This window comes from Panthera tigris, chromosome B4, assembly GCF_018350195.1.
Source record: "Panthera tigris isolate Pti1 chromosome B4, P.tigris_Pti1_mat1.1, whole genome shotgun sequence".
NCBI lineage: Eukaryota > Metazoa > Chordata > Mammalia > Carnivora > Felidae > Panthera > Panthera tigris.
This window is the reverse complement of record NC_056666.1, coordinates 17,578,670-17,594,710: the sequence shown is the minus strand read 5'-3', so window position 1 is coordinate 17,594,710 and position 16,041 is coordinate 17,578,670. Positions and strand designations below refer to the sequence as shown.

Below are 16,041 nucleotides of genomic sequence, written 5' to 3'. Positions count from 1 at the left end.
GGTCCCGATCTCGGTTTCCTGAGTTCGAGCCACCGGTCGGGCTCTGCGCTGACAGTGTGCTTGGGATTCTCTCTCTCTTCTTCTCTCTCTACCCCTCTCCCACTCGTGCTGTCTCTGTCTCTCAATAAATAAACTTAAAAAATAAAATCTATCGTTTGGTATTATAGTGATGCTCTTAGGAATTAGTTATGGGAATTTTAGCTTCTGTCGTGAAAGGTCTCTTGACTAGTTTGCCTTAAGTCCATTTTTTTATATGCCATTTGTTTTCTCTCTCAGCTGTGGCTCCATTTCTGAAGACTGTTTGGCTCAGCGGTTCTCAAACTTTAATATGCAGAGGAACCACCTGACACATTGTTAATGGCCAACTTTGGGTTCTGTAAGACTGGGCTATGGCCTGAGGTTCTGTATTTCAAAAGAGCTCCTAGATGATTCCGATGCCACTGGTCCACAAAGTACACCAGAGTAGCAAAACTCTAGCAACACTCCTTTTCACTTAACAATTAACTGCTTTATAAAAGGAATGGGGCTAGAGGCTCGGTCAACTACTCTTGTTAAAAGTATCTAAAATTAAGAGGAACTTGGTAATGAAAGAACACCTGAGTGAGTGTGACTTTTGGGAAAAGCACACTGACTACATAATCCCAACTAACAGTATTCTTCAGTTACTATTTCCTGAGTCTCCAGTAAGTACTCGTGCTATTCGAACTGCATATATAAGCTACACAGTCCTAGAGATCCATCCTAAAATGGGATAAAAGGAAGGTATAAAAGCATGTTGCTTGTGCTTTATGAACATGGGAAACCATAAGAAAAGTTTGCGTTACAAACTCAATTTGTAAAATACAAATTTAAAGTAGGTGTAGAATGTTTCAAGGTGGTTTTAAATTTCAAAGGGAACAATATATATAAGCGTGTGTAACAATATATATAAGCATGTGTATATATGCACAAATATATTATTTTAGCACCCAAAGTAGTGTAATATAAATTCTAGTAATTCGATTGCTTTATAACTTCCTCAAAACAAAAATGATTGAACAAATATGTACATGAAATACTCATGTCAGCATCAAAATATATGGATATGTATGCATCAATACATAAATATTTCATAATATGTAATATGGCTACATTTTTATGTCACACCCTCTATATGAAGTTGGTCTCAATCAAGCAAACATGTCAGGTTTTCTTTGTTCAAATGAAATGACATAATTTGGAAAATTTAACACACTAGGAAATAACACTATTTGTTGAAAAGCACAGACATCTGTCCCTTCGCTCAAAGGAAATAGCAGAATCGTATCAAGATACACTCCCCTGGAAAAATCCCAACTATGTAACCAATGAAACTACAAGAATAAGAGAAATGGGAAAATATGTTCAAAATCAAATGCTAAAATATCTACTGATACTCCGGGTGGAATTTGATTTACAAAAAAAGAAACAATTACAAGGAGAACACAAAAAACCCTTCACTGGAGGGGGAAAAAGGGAGGAAAAAAGCTAAGTGCCAATATGTGCAATTGAAAAGAGAAGAAATATATTTACTTTCAGCCAATGAACCCAGGAATAATGCAAACTATTAGTAAGGTGAATTTCTCCAAAAGAAATGACCCAAATTGTTTGTAAGAAATTTTAAGGCACAGAAAAGACATTGACGGGGTGCCTGGGTGGCGCAGTCGGTCAAGTAACCTACTCTTGATCTCGGCTCAGGTCATGATCTCACAGTGAGTTCTCAACACCTGCATCAGGCTCTGTGCTGATGGTGTGGAGGCTACTTGGAATTCTGCTTCTCCTTCTCTCTGCCCATCCCCCACTGTGTGCACGCACCTGCGCGCTCTCTCTCTCTCTCTCAAATAAATAAGCTTAATACATTTTTTTGAAAAAGAAAAGAAACTGACACATTAGAGAAAATGAATTGTCCTCACATATTTTTTGAGTGAAAAAAGACTGTACCCAAAAATTCCACCAAGATTATACTGGTAAGTAGATTTTTTTTTTAATCTAGTATTAAAACCAAGTGTCTGAGGCATTAATGGAATTGCTGTTTAAAAACAGGCAGAGGGGGGCGCCTGGTGGCTCAGTCGGTTAAGCGTCCACTTCGGCTCAGGTCATGATCTCACGGTCCGTGAGTTCGAGCCCCGTGTCGGGCTCTGTGCTGACAGCTCAGAGCCTGCAGCCTGTTTCAGATTCTGTGTCTCCCTCTCTCTCTGCCCCTCCCTTGTTCATGCTCTGTCTCTCTCTGTCTCAAAAATAAATAAACGTTAAAAACAAAAAATTAAAAAAAAATAAAAACAGGCAGAGGATTTCTCCCTCACTTTCCCATCTCCTCTTTCCTGCATCCTGTTCCATTGCTCTTAATAAAATCTCTACCGATCAACAGAAGCATTTTGTACAAAGAACTTTTCATTTAAAAGGTGACACGTTGCAATATTTCTTTCAACATAATACATCGCTAAAACTGCAGCAAAACAAATGGCAAATTTTTAATAATTAAGAAAACCCACTTGTTTGTGATATGGGATTTGGATTCATTTAGTTAGAATTCATTGTTTCCAAAGAGACGCAAGTATCTTAGTTGCTAAGTTACCTCATATGGGAACCATCATTTGGGTTTTAAATTAAATTATATTTCCTTTCAAATACAACTAGACTTGAATAATAATGGGACTTCTTGTCATCACTCCTATCAAAGCCTCTCCATAAAAATCCTAAAAGGGAGGTGCTGGACCTAAATTTTGCCCAGTCATGAATACCAACCACGGCTGACATTTCTACAGGCATCATGGCTGCCTACAAGGCAATGGCAGCCCTCCTCTTGAAACCCTCCCCACAGCTTTCTGTCTAATTGGTCAGAATGCAAAATGCCCTACACTTAATAAAGGTCAGCAATCCATAATATATGTCTCCAAAGGGAAAAGTATAAAGGGGTTGCCCTTCCCACCCATTTTCCTCTTTAAAACGCACACATACCATAATACAATTACGCACTTGTTCAACAAAGTTTGCAGTATTAACAAAAAGTACCAAAGCCTTAAATTAGCTTAGAGACCCCCACAAAGAATAGTGCTAATAGCTTCAGAGTGAGAATAAACATTCACCGTATTTCATACATGTTAACTTTACCTCACTCGGTGCAAAGACTTTTAAATCCAACCACAGTCGTGAATGTGAGCATGTGAAGAAGTAAATCATTAATTCACTTACAGCAAGTTGCCGGGTCTTCATCACTGTCATCAGAACAGTCTGGCTGAGAGTCACAGACCAATTCTTGGGCGATGCACTGGCCACCAGCACAAGTGAATTCCTCTGTAGAGCAAAGCTTTCTGGATGGAGCACGTGCACAGGCATAGACCCAGAGCTGATCCAGCCCAATAAAACCTTTCTGGCTCAGAATGGTCCCTTCAAAGATAATCTTCAAAGGCAAAACATGAACAATTTATGAGTTGATAATCTCCTTTAAAAGAACCCTCCAGGGGCACCTGGGTGTCTCAGTCGGTTAAGTGTCCGACTTCAGCTCTGGTCATGATCTCGCAGTTTGTGAGTTCGAGCCCATGTCTGGCTCTGTGCTGACAGCTCGGAGCCTGGAGCCTGCTTCGGATTCTGTGTCTCCTTCTCTCTCTGCCCCTCCCCCACTTGTGCTCTGTCTCTATCAAAAATATATAAATGTAAATGTAAAAAAAAATAATTTAAAAAAATAACCCTCCAAAAAGAATAGACATTTAATAGTTACTGAGAAAAACACCTGTTGAAAGAGAAGCAAATACAACCAATAAAGTTCCTACTTGAGAAGCCTGACCCACATGTATAATTGGTCTGAATGAAAAAAGCCCTACATTTAAGAAAGGTCAGCAGTCCATAATATATGCCTCCCAAGGGACCAGGACAAAGACTATGGGCACAGCAGATCCACTGACACCTCTGAGAACCCACCCATGAGCAAAAGAAATACTACATGCCACTTCACCCTTGGCAATGTCCCTGACTGCAAACTTGTTACTTGAGCATCATCTTCACTGCTCTCTTTCTTTAATATTCAGGGAAAAGAATAAGTATGATCACTACTTAGAGACCAAAAGCTATAACCGCATCTGGTTTTTAAACTACTGATATCAGCATTGGAATGCAAGAAGGGAAATGTTAGGCAAATAGTAAGGGGACACAACAGAAGAATAGAACATTTAAAATAATAAATATAAAAATCTATTTTCAGAGAAGAAGAATTTCTCTAATAATCAAACAAGTGCTAATTAAAAGAAATAAGTCTCATTGTCTCCAGCTGAATTGCGAGGTTTTTTGAAAGTATACGGTATTAGCAAGTGCAATGACCATACTTGCCAGTCCAATGTAAGATAATATCAAAGTATTATCCTTGAGCTTCTATCAAGAGCAATGGCTAGCTGTCCACCAGAGTGGACAAGAGGTATGAATACCTGACTCTACTAAATAACTATTTCTCTGCCATCCAATATGGTAGCCACAATCTAGAAAGGGCTATTTCAAATTAAGTTAACGAAAACAAAATTAAAATTCCATTCCTCAGCCACACTGGCCACATTGTAAGTGTTCAGTAGCCACATGTACTACCATACCACGTGTATGGTAGCTATTGGCTACCATATTGGAGAGCACAGATACTTAAATTTCCCCTTATGACAGAAAATACTATTGAACAGCAGTGAACAAGATGTTGTTAATGTGTAAGATACTAAAGACTAATTCCTTTGACTTTCTTCCAGCTTAAAGTCTCTGAATATATTTTCTCCTTTGCAAAAACATGAATATGTATACATATACATATATATGTATATATATGTGTATATATGTATACATATGTATACATACATATATGTATATACATATATTATGTATGTACATATATGTATGTATATATGTATGCATACATGTATATGTGTATGCATATGTATACATATATACACATATATATGCAAAAATATGAATATGTATACATATATATATATGTATATACATATATTTGTTTGTTCAGAATTACTTAAGGGGGCACCTGGGTGGCTCAGTTGATTGAGTGTCCAACTTCGGCCCAGGTAATAATCTCGCCATTCATGAGTTAGTGCTGACAGCTCAGAGCCCAGAGCTTGCTTCAGATCCTGTGTATCCCTCTCTCTTTCACCTCCCCCACTCACACTCTGTCCTCTTTCTCTCTCTCTCAAAAATAAATAAAAACTTAAACAAAAGAATTACTTATGATCAAGTTTCAGTTTGTAAATATATCTAATAATTTAGTCTAGAAAATAATATTAAACTTAAATCATATCTAATAATAGAAAAACTTTGTATGCTGCTATATACCATTCTACATATGAATATACTATATATATAGTATAAATATATATAAATTATTGGATCTACAGTTGTATATTTTTATAGCAGCAAGAGATCAAATGTGCATAAATGATATCAGTTTGGGTTTCAAAATTGATGAGCTTAAACTTAGATCTCAAAAGGGTGCTATTGTTGAAAACTTAATTACATTTAATATGCACTTGGAAATCTAGAATAGCTCCCAAATTACTCCCTTTATATTTTGTTTTATCTCTGAGTTAAATAACAAAACAAACTTTAATATTCAGTTTATGTAAAAAGAATGAAACTCTAATCATTTAGTACCTCTTTCAGAAGTTATAAAGATAAATATCGCTTAGAAAATTAAAATAGTGCCAAATGTTATTGCAACAGGCTATGATATAAACCTCAACTTTGCTGTCATTAATACAAAAATGCTATGGTTCAGAAATTCCAATCTGAGCAGTAAATGGGATTCTAAAAATCTGCATGGTTATACTTCAGTTTCATTCGGGTTCTCCCTTTCAAACCTAGAAAGATGTACATATGTGGTATTATCATAAAGGAATGAAATTGGTTTCATGAGCCACATGTGCAATCGGTCTTATTATTTTATACTCACAGCCCAGCAAAAAAATATTTATACACTCTATATACAATACAATAGGAAAGGAATCTTAAATAAAATAATGCACTTCAAAAACAAAATTATGAATGGCAATGAAGAATACCAGCTATTTAAATGTTGATCCTACTGACATGACTACATTTTACAATATTGCTATATTAGAAAAGAAGGAAATGACAGGTAAATATTTAATATGAAAGGTAAAAAAATATCAGATATGCTTTTCTGCACAATCTCAACTCTATATACAACATGGAATCTTGAGTTAATGTGCTTAAGAGATAGTATTCCCACTGAGCACATGTATATTGCAGACATATCTTTGCAAAGGTAGAGTTATCCATGTTTCATAAAGATGTAAATTACTGCATTCAAAACATTTGCATAGTCTTCACTGATTTTCAATACCAATTTATTATTTATCTGCTTCATAATGCAGTTTGCTTCCTTGTTTTCAGTGCATGGTGTTGGAGGTGGGGGGTGCTAGGGAGGGAGCCCGTGTAAAATGAGGACGCTTTAAACATGAGGAGTCACACTCTGGCTCTTCTACTCAGAGGAAATGTGGCCTGAGAAGGGCTAAGTACAATGAAAAGAAGCAGGCAATGGCTCTCCCCAAATATAGAAATCTATATCATTAATTTAAATGCTAATTTAAACTTAGAAATGGATGACAAAATTCACTACTGCCAAACTACAAATTAAACTTATGATATAAAATAGTGCTTGTTTTTCCATTTTGTACCTTAAATGTCTTCAGTCCTTCTGGTATTAACACCTCTGCTTTCACCCATTTTCTGTCAGTTGATGCGCTGTATGTCCAAAATATTTCTTCTTCCTTTGATTCAAAGAAAATGACATTACTAATTCCCCAAATTCTACTCTCATATTCGCGTATGTGCTCTCTCAATTACATTTCAGTTGATATGAAAATACTAGGAAGCCTAAAGTACTGGTAAAAAGGTGTTTAACATTTTTTAAAGGAACAATAAAATGGAGGCAGGGGAGGATGAAAAGGCAGAGCCCAGAGGATTTTTAAGGCAGTGAAAATACTCTGAATGATAACATACAGTGGATACGTGTCATTGTATATTTGTCCAAACCCATGGCATGCGCAACACCAAGTGGGAACCTTAATGTAAGCTATGGACTTTGGGTGATGATGATGATGGTCAATGCGGGTTCATCATTTATAACAAAGGTACAACTCTGATGGAGGATGTTGATAAGGGGGAAGGCTGTGCACGCGTGGTCCCAGGGGGAAAATGGGAAATCTCTGTACCTTCCCCCTAATTTTGCTAAGAACCTAAAACTGCTCTATAAAAACAGTCTTAAACAAATAAGAAAATAAAGCATGTCTATATATTTATTTTTTAACAATGGAGAGTAAGGACAGAACAAAAATTTGAACAGAATCTTAAATAAAGTTTTGTACTTCAAAAATACAACTCTAAATAGAAATTCATAATGCCAGCTATTTAAATGTTGATCCCGCTAACACTACTACACTTTACGATATTGCCATGACATTAGAAAAGAAAGAAATAACACGAAAACACTAAACATGAAAGTTTAAAATACAACATTAGGGGCACCCAGGTGGCTCAGTCAGTTAAGTAGCTGACTTCAGCTCAGGTCATGATCTCAGGGTTCATGAGTTCCAGCCCCATGTTGGGCTCTGTGCTGACACTTCAGAGCCTGAAGCCTGCTTTGGATTCTGTGTTTCCCTCTCTCTCTGTCCCTCCCCCACTCGCACCTCTCTCTCTCTCTCTCTCTCTCTCTCTCAAAAATAAATAAATAAATAAATAAATAAATAAATAAATAAATAAACAAACATTAAAAAAAACCACGATGTTATCAGATATATTCTTCTGCACAATCTCAACATATTTTTTCTATGGGAGAATTCATTCCAAGTTCCAAACAGTACAGTTATTGTCTGGAGATTATATTTCCATTCGACTCTCTTGTTCTTTCAAAGACCTTTTTGTGCCTTCTAGAGCACAATGCTCTGTCATGCATTGGTAAAATGATCATCTTCCAGGTTACAAAGTACATGCAAAATTATGCTCCTATACACTATGAGGTAAAAGTCTATAATGTACTCCAAAATGTGGCCTATGTTATTGTGCCTTATGACTTGTGACCATGCTGTTACACTCTGAAATAACGTATTTCTTTAGATTCTGTCCAACATGCAAGTTAATTTGACACTTCCCTGCTAAAGATAGACCAGATTGTTCATAATGTTTACCCATAAGATGCATTGATTATTTCAAATTTCAATAGAGTGAATATGCAGAGTGGCATAAATATGTCTCAGGTTGAGCTCTGCGACTGCCTGTGCCCTCCTTCCACTGTGAGATAGAAAACAGCACCAGAAGATAACTTCTCGTTGTAATTCATATTTCACATGACACTCACACTTTTTCAGACTCTTGTAAGCATTTATCTCCCCTCAGCCTCACTTATTTCATTCATAGCCAACACTTTCTAAAAACGAATCTATTTTCAACTCAGTCCTTTACCCTCTGATGTCTGCTCCAATTTCCAAGTCTTGAATATTTCAGAAGATAGTCTAAACCCATTAAAAAAGTACTTCATTTTATTACTTATTCATATCAACTATTAAGACTTCCACTAGACAGTGAAACATCCACGGCAGACGTATTTTCAGCTGACAGCCCCCAGGTCACTTCAAGATGAACCAGAGCGACCCAAAGTTGGGACACACAACTAATTTTTATTTCAATAATTTCCTACACAACCTTAGTTATTTAGCATCAAGACACTTAACGTCCTCCACAGACGGTTTTAGTGACACTGCTTGGCAAGTTGCATTCAGCACGTCCCTTCACTTTCATTTAGGAAGATAACTTAGAGCAATCCTGCTTTTTTTCCAATGACAAATTAATTCCCCTCTATTCTACCTGAAGAAGAATGTGTTTACAGTTTTTTGAAAAGTGCGCAGCATTCTTCTTAAACTTAAATGGCTTTTTGTACACTAAGTTAACGGTATGTTGTGTATGAAATACAGATTTTTCTAGCACATTTTCCTGTCTGACAGCACAAGTAATGAAAAAGAAAAATAATTTCTTCCAACTAAATAAGTCAGCTTTTATTTTATTCTCTCTTCAATCTCAGACTCTTATGTAGTTACTTTCAACAGGTGCCAATGTAAAAAAGAAACCCTCGGCTCAGAAAAAGCGTTCACGTGAAGTTCTAATTTTCCGTTATCTTAAAATCATTCAATCAACCAATCAATACAAATTCTGAAAATGTCCTTACTCTCCCAGACCAGGATCAGTAATGCCATTTTACCTTTCAAGGAAAGAATGACTATATCTCCTGGAGACCTCAGCTTCTCCTTTCCTCTTCCAGTAAAGAAATCAAAGGTACCAAACTCAAGGTTGTTGTTTTTGTTCTTTTTAAACTACTTTCTAAGGCATTTTCGTTCCTGCCTGCCCCAGCTATGTGTTCTTCCCATTTGACATTTGGGAGGTTTTTTGTTTGTTTGTTTGTTTGTTTACCAGTTTAAATTTTTTTCATTTTTTCCCAGTTTTATTGTTATAACTGACAAATAGCAATGCATATATTTAAGGTGTACAATATAATGATTTCATATATGTTGTGAAATAATTACCACCATAAATTTAGTGAACCTCCAAAACATCATGAAGTTACAATTTTTTTTTCTTGTGCTGACTTTTAAGATCCATACTCTTAGCAAATTTCAAATATACAAAACCATATTGTTAGCTATAATCCTAATGAATAACCAGTGGTTTTTAATGTTAATCAGAATATGCACAACGCACCACAGGCTGGTTCATTGATAATGGAAACTCTCTTCAGAATAAAATACAGGATGTTACTATGACTATTACTTTATAGATGATAAAGACCTAATCTCAAGGATCTCTATATGGTAGAAATTAGAACTCCTACACACGTAAGGTGACCCTAAAAAGAGTCAACTTTTTATTTAACAATTTCCCTGTATTTTCTACTTCTCAAATTCTAATGTCCTCTGAAAATAAAGAAAACCACCTTCAGCATTTTACTAGATATTTCTTGATTTACCTGCATATATCCTAAGGGTTGTTTTCTTTATTCTATTCATGGAAGATATAAATGATCATTTTCATCAAGAGCTATTTTTTTTAATTATAGGATTGGAGTCCTTTTTAAGTCTGTGATAAAACATCAACATGTAATTTAAATGTATTTTGATGCAGATTTTTCATTGGTGACCAATATGTTATATGTTATGTATATAGAGCAGAGCAAATAGAGTGTGAGAAAAGATAGCATCTTGCCTTGCAGAATACTAGGTAAACTAATGAACCAAACATCACTCAGTACTCCAAGATTTACACCCAACTGGTTCTGATTAATACATTAGATCAGTTCTCCATGATTAACTTCTTTTCTTATAATGTGGGAGATGGAGTTTTAATTACTATCCTTATTATATGGTGTATCTGAAGTCAGTTTGTTTATAATCTTTTCTTATACAGTCCCAAAGTCACCAGAACACTGATATTGTTCACTTTCAATGATTCATAACTCCCTTATATATAATATATAAATATAAAATATTTATATGAATATAATCTATATTAAATATAAAATATATATAAGTTTATATATATAAACATATATATATATAAACTTTTAAAACCCATCACTGTTGTTCAGGGTAGATTAAAATAATCTTTAGTATTAGAATATATATTTTACACAAATTTCTACTCTAAGACAACTTGGTCAACATTTAGTGAATATCAATTACCTGTGAAAAGCAGTATCATAAGATCATATATTTTTTAAAGCATCTTTAACTATGATATAAATTCAACAAAACTATTCTAGTGGCAAATACTACTGCAAAAATGTCACAAAAATAAAACATAGTACGGAATGCTAGAAATTGTGTCCCATCCATGAAAAAATATATTAGGCCATCTAATGAGCTCACTCATCCAATTTTATGCTTTAGAACTCTGTGAATGTTCTGGAAAAGAAGAGGTCAAAGAAAAAAGACTGGATAAGAAGAAAATGATACAAAAGAAAAAGAAAGGGGTGTTGTGATAGAACTAGGATAAAAAGGAGAATTTCTCTGGAATTTTCAGATCTCTTAGTAATAGGTAATAGGCAATACCCGAGGATTAATTATGATGGCACTTCAGAATTCAGAAGAAAATAGAACCAAAAAAAAAATGCTATTGACAGATGGTTAGTGATACTTGATAAGAACAAATGCTAAATTAATAAACTTTTCTTGGAAAATGCATTTGGCTGATGTCAGGAGGAAGTTACAACTAGATTTATTCAAAGCACCTCAAGCCAAAAGAATTTGACTTGGATGCTTCTACTGTCTTTTTCCTATGTAAGAATTCCTGCAATTATTATCAAATGTTTCCCATCGCTAGAATGACCACTATTTACCCCTGTGATTTTTTTTTTACTTCTATCAATAAATAAATTCTTCTTCACAATAGAAATTCTGAAAGCATCTCAGATATTTTCCCACTGGTGGCAGATTGTTTTCATTTCAAGTTAGGTTTAGAAAAAAGGCCTGAATTTGTTCTATTTGCTAATATTACCACTGCAACTTTCACTCTACCCAGTGAGCCTTTCTTTGCCCATTCCATTGACTCATTTGTTTATATTTAATCAGTAATTACCAGTCTCTAAAAACTGTATCTACTGGTACCATAACAAGTAATTTGTTTCCATCGTAATTATAGCTCTAGATATGTGGATCTAAAATCCAAAACAGATCCCATCAGAATGTCAACACAGAGCCAACATAACAGAATCTCAAAAATCTCATTTTTATTAGATCTATTATTTCTTTAATATATCTCCATGAATTTTAACAATTCTGTAAAATAATATGGTGCAAATCATCACACAAAATTGTCTACGTGACCGTATCTCTTAAGCTAGTTCTTAACATTTCTTTTCAAAGCTATACTAAATAGAGTCAAGTTAAAGACTATCTAAAGCCTACGCACAACTGAGAAATAGAAACACAAATTGCCAAAAGAGAAATTTCGCTTATTCAATGAATCTGAAATAAATGCAAGTTTCTTCTCACCTTATTACTATATAGTCCTACTCTCAGAACACTGTTTTCCATAGAGTAATAGAATTGAAGATGGCATCTCTTGCCCAGGCAGTGACACACAGAGCTATTTAAATAAGCCTTGCTGTCTAAACGGTTAAGAGTAGAAGCATCCTTAGCTCCTATCCACATATAGTAACCTGAAAAATAAAGGGAAATGAAGCAATTTAGAAAAATCAGCTGCTTTCAGTTTGGACAAAATTATTATATTCCCGGGGTTTCCAAAATCAGGCCTGAAAGACAAAGATTGTATTTAAAAGGCTATGCTGTCGTAAATGATTACATCAATTACGAATTATAGGTTTTCATTTCCATATGTATTTTCAAATGCATTGAAATTGGCTCCTAATTCCTGAAATTAGGAAATTTCAATTCATTATTCTTATAAAAATAAATCTGCTGATATAAAAATCTCTATGCTACAAATCATTACCATTTTCTTTAAAATGTCACAATTCAACCTTTCTTTAACCAAGAATTCCACACCTTTCTTCCCAGAATTCTTTCCTCTTTTATTTCTCTTTTACTTTTTAGGTTTAGAAAAACCCTAATAGTTTCAAGGGACTTTAATTTGAACTGCCCTCTTTCTTACCAAACCACAGGAAAGTATCAGATATCTACAGCCCCATTAATCTGCACCTATGAATTTCATAGTATGTGAAAATATTGTCAATCAATTTTAACACATCTGATACTTAAAACCAATTTACACTGTTCTTAAATACAATAATATAGACAAGGTGAAGTTATTTCTATGATTTTACAACTTCACCTTTCATTAATGAAGGCTTTTAATTCTTTATTTCTGTAAGTTAGTAAATATTCCTACAATTTCTAAAAACTATGAATTTAAGCAAAACTCTTATTTATTTAAAATGTAAGAATTTAAGCAAAATACCATAGCAAGTTAATACTTTGCCTCTGATATTTAAACAAAGAAATGATAAATAAGATAAAAAACACATTTTTATAAAAGTTGAGACAGATCCATTGCAAAAAACATATCTAAAAAGATAAGGAAAGAACAAGTATGGTGAATAGGGTTGAACCCACAGAACTCTTGAACTCTGAGACCAGACTCAAGCTCTGGTAGCTTAGATTTTGACTAATTTCAATATTACCAAAAAAAGCTGGAAGAACAGTTAAATTCTCTCAATGAAGTTGAAGACTAGAGTTGGGGAATTCTGCTCTTAATCTGAGGTGGAAAATACACCAACATTCACTACCTTGGGCTACAACTAAGTGACAGCATATGCAAAACTCCAACCATTATCGCGAAGTACGAAACCCTAAACTAATACTGTTACTAAGGTTGGTCTTAAGGAAATACACCTGAGAATACACCTGGATTATTCAGGTATTAATAGCAAGGTTTGTACTCAAAAGTAACTATTTTACCACCACGTTACTAACTGGAGTTTGACTAGAGCCTAATTGACCTAGGAGAAGAGAGATACCAACTCCAGCAGGCTCTAGCCTTCCACAGGAGAGGAGGAAAATACCCAGATCCAGCCCTGTCTAGCTTTCCTGTCTCATCTAAGGTTGGGGAAGGAAGCATTTTTGAAGATCTTGTAACAGAGGAACAATTTCACTAAAAGACTGAAGAATATTTTTCCTCCACCTCACAATTGGTTACCATATAAAAGGGGATCCCCCTACAAGGGAATACTATTCAAAGAACTGTAGGTCTCAGACCTCATTTAAGAATATGTCTCTAGGGAAACCCAAAGACAACAAGTAAGATAAAATCAAGAATACCAGGTGAATTTTTAGCCTCAGGCATTTATAGCTGAAGCAAAGAGTAAAGAGTCTAATCTCTAGTTGCATAAACATAAAAGGTCATTCATGCTAAATACCTATTGATCTTAATTACTTTTACGTAGTACATCACGTCTGGCTTTCAGCAAAACATTACAAAGCATACTGAGAGGCAAAAAGAAAAAAAAAAGCCATAGTTTGCAGAGAAAGAGCAAATATCAGAACCAGACCCAGATATGGAATTGTCAGACTGGGACTTTAAAACAACTATAATTAATAGTTAAGAGCTCTAATGGAAAAAAAAAGTAGAAAATATGAAAAATAAAAAGACTGACAAATGTAGTCAAAGAGCTGGAAATTCTAAGAAAAAAATTTTAAATGCTAGAGACAAAAAATCAAAACAAAAAACAAAAACCACACCAACAGGAATGAAGATTGTCTTTAATGGGGTGACTAAGTAGACTGGTACAGCTGAAAATATGTCAACAGAAACTTCTAAAACTAAAAGCCAATATATTTTTTAAGTGGAAAAAAAGGAATAGAATATTCAAGGACCGGGGAATGACTACAAAAGTGACATATGCCTAATGGGAATACAAGAATGAGAAAGACAAAAAGGAACAAAAGCAGTATCTGAAGCAATATCGACTGACAATCTTCCCAAAATTAATATCAGATTTTAACCACAGTTCCAGGAAGCTCAGAAAATACAAAGCAAAATAAATACCCAAAGCCCTACATGTAAGCATGTCATATTCAAACTGCAAAGGATCAAAAACAAAGAAGAAACCTTAAAAAACAACAACAAAAAACCAACAAAAAAAAGGAGGGGTGCCTGGGTGGCTCAGTCTGATAAGTGTCCAACTTCAGTTCATGATCTTGTGGTTGGTGAATTGGAGCCCCACAGTGGACTCTGTGCTGATAGCTCAGAGCCTGAAACCTGCTTTGGATTCTGTGTCTCCCACTCTCTCTGACCCACCTGTGTTCATGCTCTGTCTCTGCCTCTCAAAACTAACATTAAAAAAAAGAAGAAGAAGAAAAGAAAAAAAAAACCCAATCTGGAATTCTGCATCCAGCAAAACTGTTCTTCAAAAAATGAAGGAGAAATAAAAACTTTCTCAGACAAATGAAAATTGAGAGAGTTTGTAGCCAATAGACCTGCTTTGTAAGTAATGTTAGGAGAGGAAGTTGGCAGCAGACTAGGAGAACCCTAGACTCATCTTCTCCCATGAACACAACTAGGTAACTATCAAATCATCTTGAACAGCCCAGAAATTGAGGCGAAGACTGGCAGAACACACTCCACAACTAAAGGGAGAGATGAGACCACATGGAATAAAGTAGAAAGTGCAGAGACATAGTTTAGGGGAGAAAGAGACCACAGGTGCTGCAGAAGGAAAGGACGTGCGGTCACAGAGAAGGGCAAGCAAGAGAGGAGCACACAGGGGAATGCACGAGAAGAAAGTTGCAAAGAATCATTGGCCTGGAAAAGAAAAGGAGCTGGATTCTGTGAGTTCTTGCAACCAGGAGGGCTTAAAGCCTGGGGTTTTAAAGGTCAGTGAGCTTAGCTGGGATAGAGCCCAGAGGGCACTGCACTGCTCCTGGAGAGAAGGCAGGCAAACAACCTGAGGGCAGACAGCACCAAAAACACCTGGGGAACACAGGGAGGAGATTATTCCTTCTTCTCCGAGTACATCCCTGGGAGGCAGTGTTCACAGAGATCCCTCTGTGAAGACAAAGGAGCTGGCCAGCACCATTTCCTCCCCTGTCCTCAACATAAACACAGAGCCACCTGCAGGAAACAGTGCAGCTCCAAAACTGGGTGCCTAACCAGCTTACACTGAGCCCCAGCCCCCTGTGCTTTGGCAGACTGCCCTTCTCAGTGAAGCTTGTCTTGGTCCCAGCACGGCATCCCCTCCCCCAGAAGACCAGCACAAACCCCTACCCACACCACATCTCCCGACCATGGAGTTCTGCGGGGCTTCAATTCTGGTGGAAGTGGTGTCAGGTTTCATTTCACAAGCAGCCGAGAGCACACATAGTTTAAATTCACCACATTCAGGCCAGACACCCAACACTGGCCACACGCAGCAGGTGAGAAGAGCCTCTGCAGATGACTGACCTGAAGGACAGAGCAGCCAAAACACAACAGCAGAGTTCATCCAGCACATACCAGAGACACACACTAAAGCACCAT

At 35.9% G+C, this 16,041-nt stretch overlaps 1 protein-coding gene across 1 annotated transcript in view; it reads right to left on the bottom strand.

Annotated features, from left to right (window-relative positions):
- MALRD1 (MAM and LDL receptor class A domain containing 1) overlaps positions 1-16,041 on the bottom strand; it is a 778,752-nt gene that overhangs the window by 678,876 nt on the left and 83,835 nt on the right. Inside the window, exons 11-13 of the mRNA XM_042993660.1 lie at positions 12,060-12,226; positions 6,699-6,791; positions 3,211-3,418 (exon numbers count right to left, since the gene is read on the bottom strand). Of these exons, the coding sequence (XP_042849594.1) occupies positions 3,211-3,418; positions 6,699-6,791; positions 12,060-12,226 (468 nt within the window). The remainder of the gene's footprint in view (positions 1-3,210; positions 3,419-6,698; positions 6,792-12,059; positions 12,227-16,041) is intronic.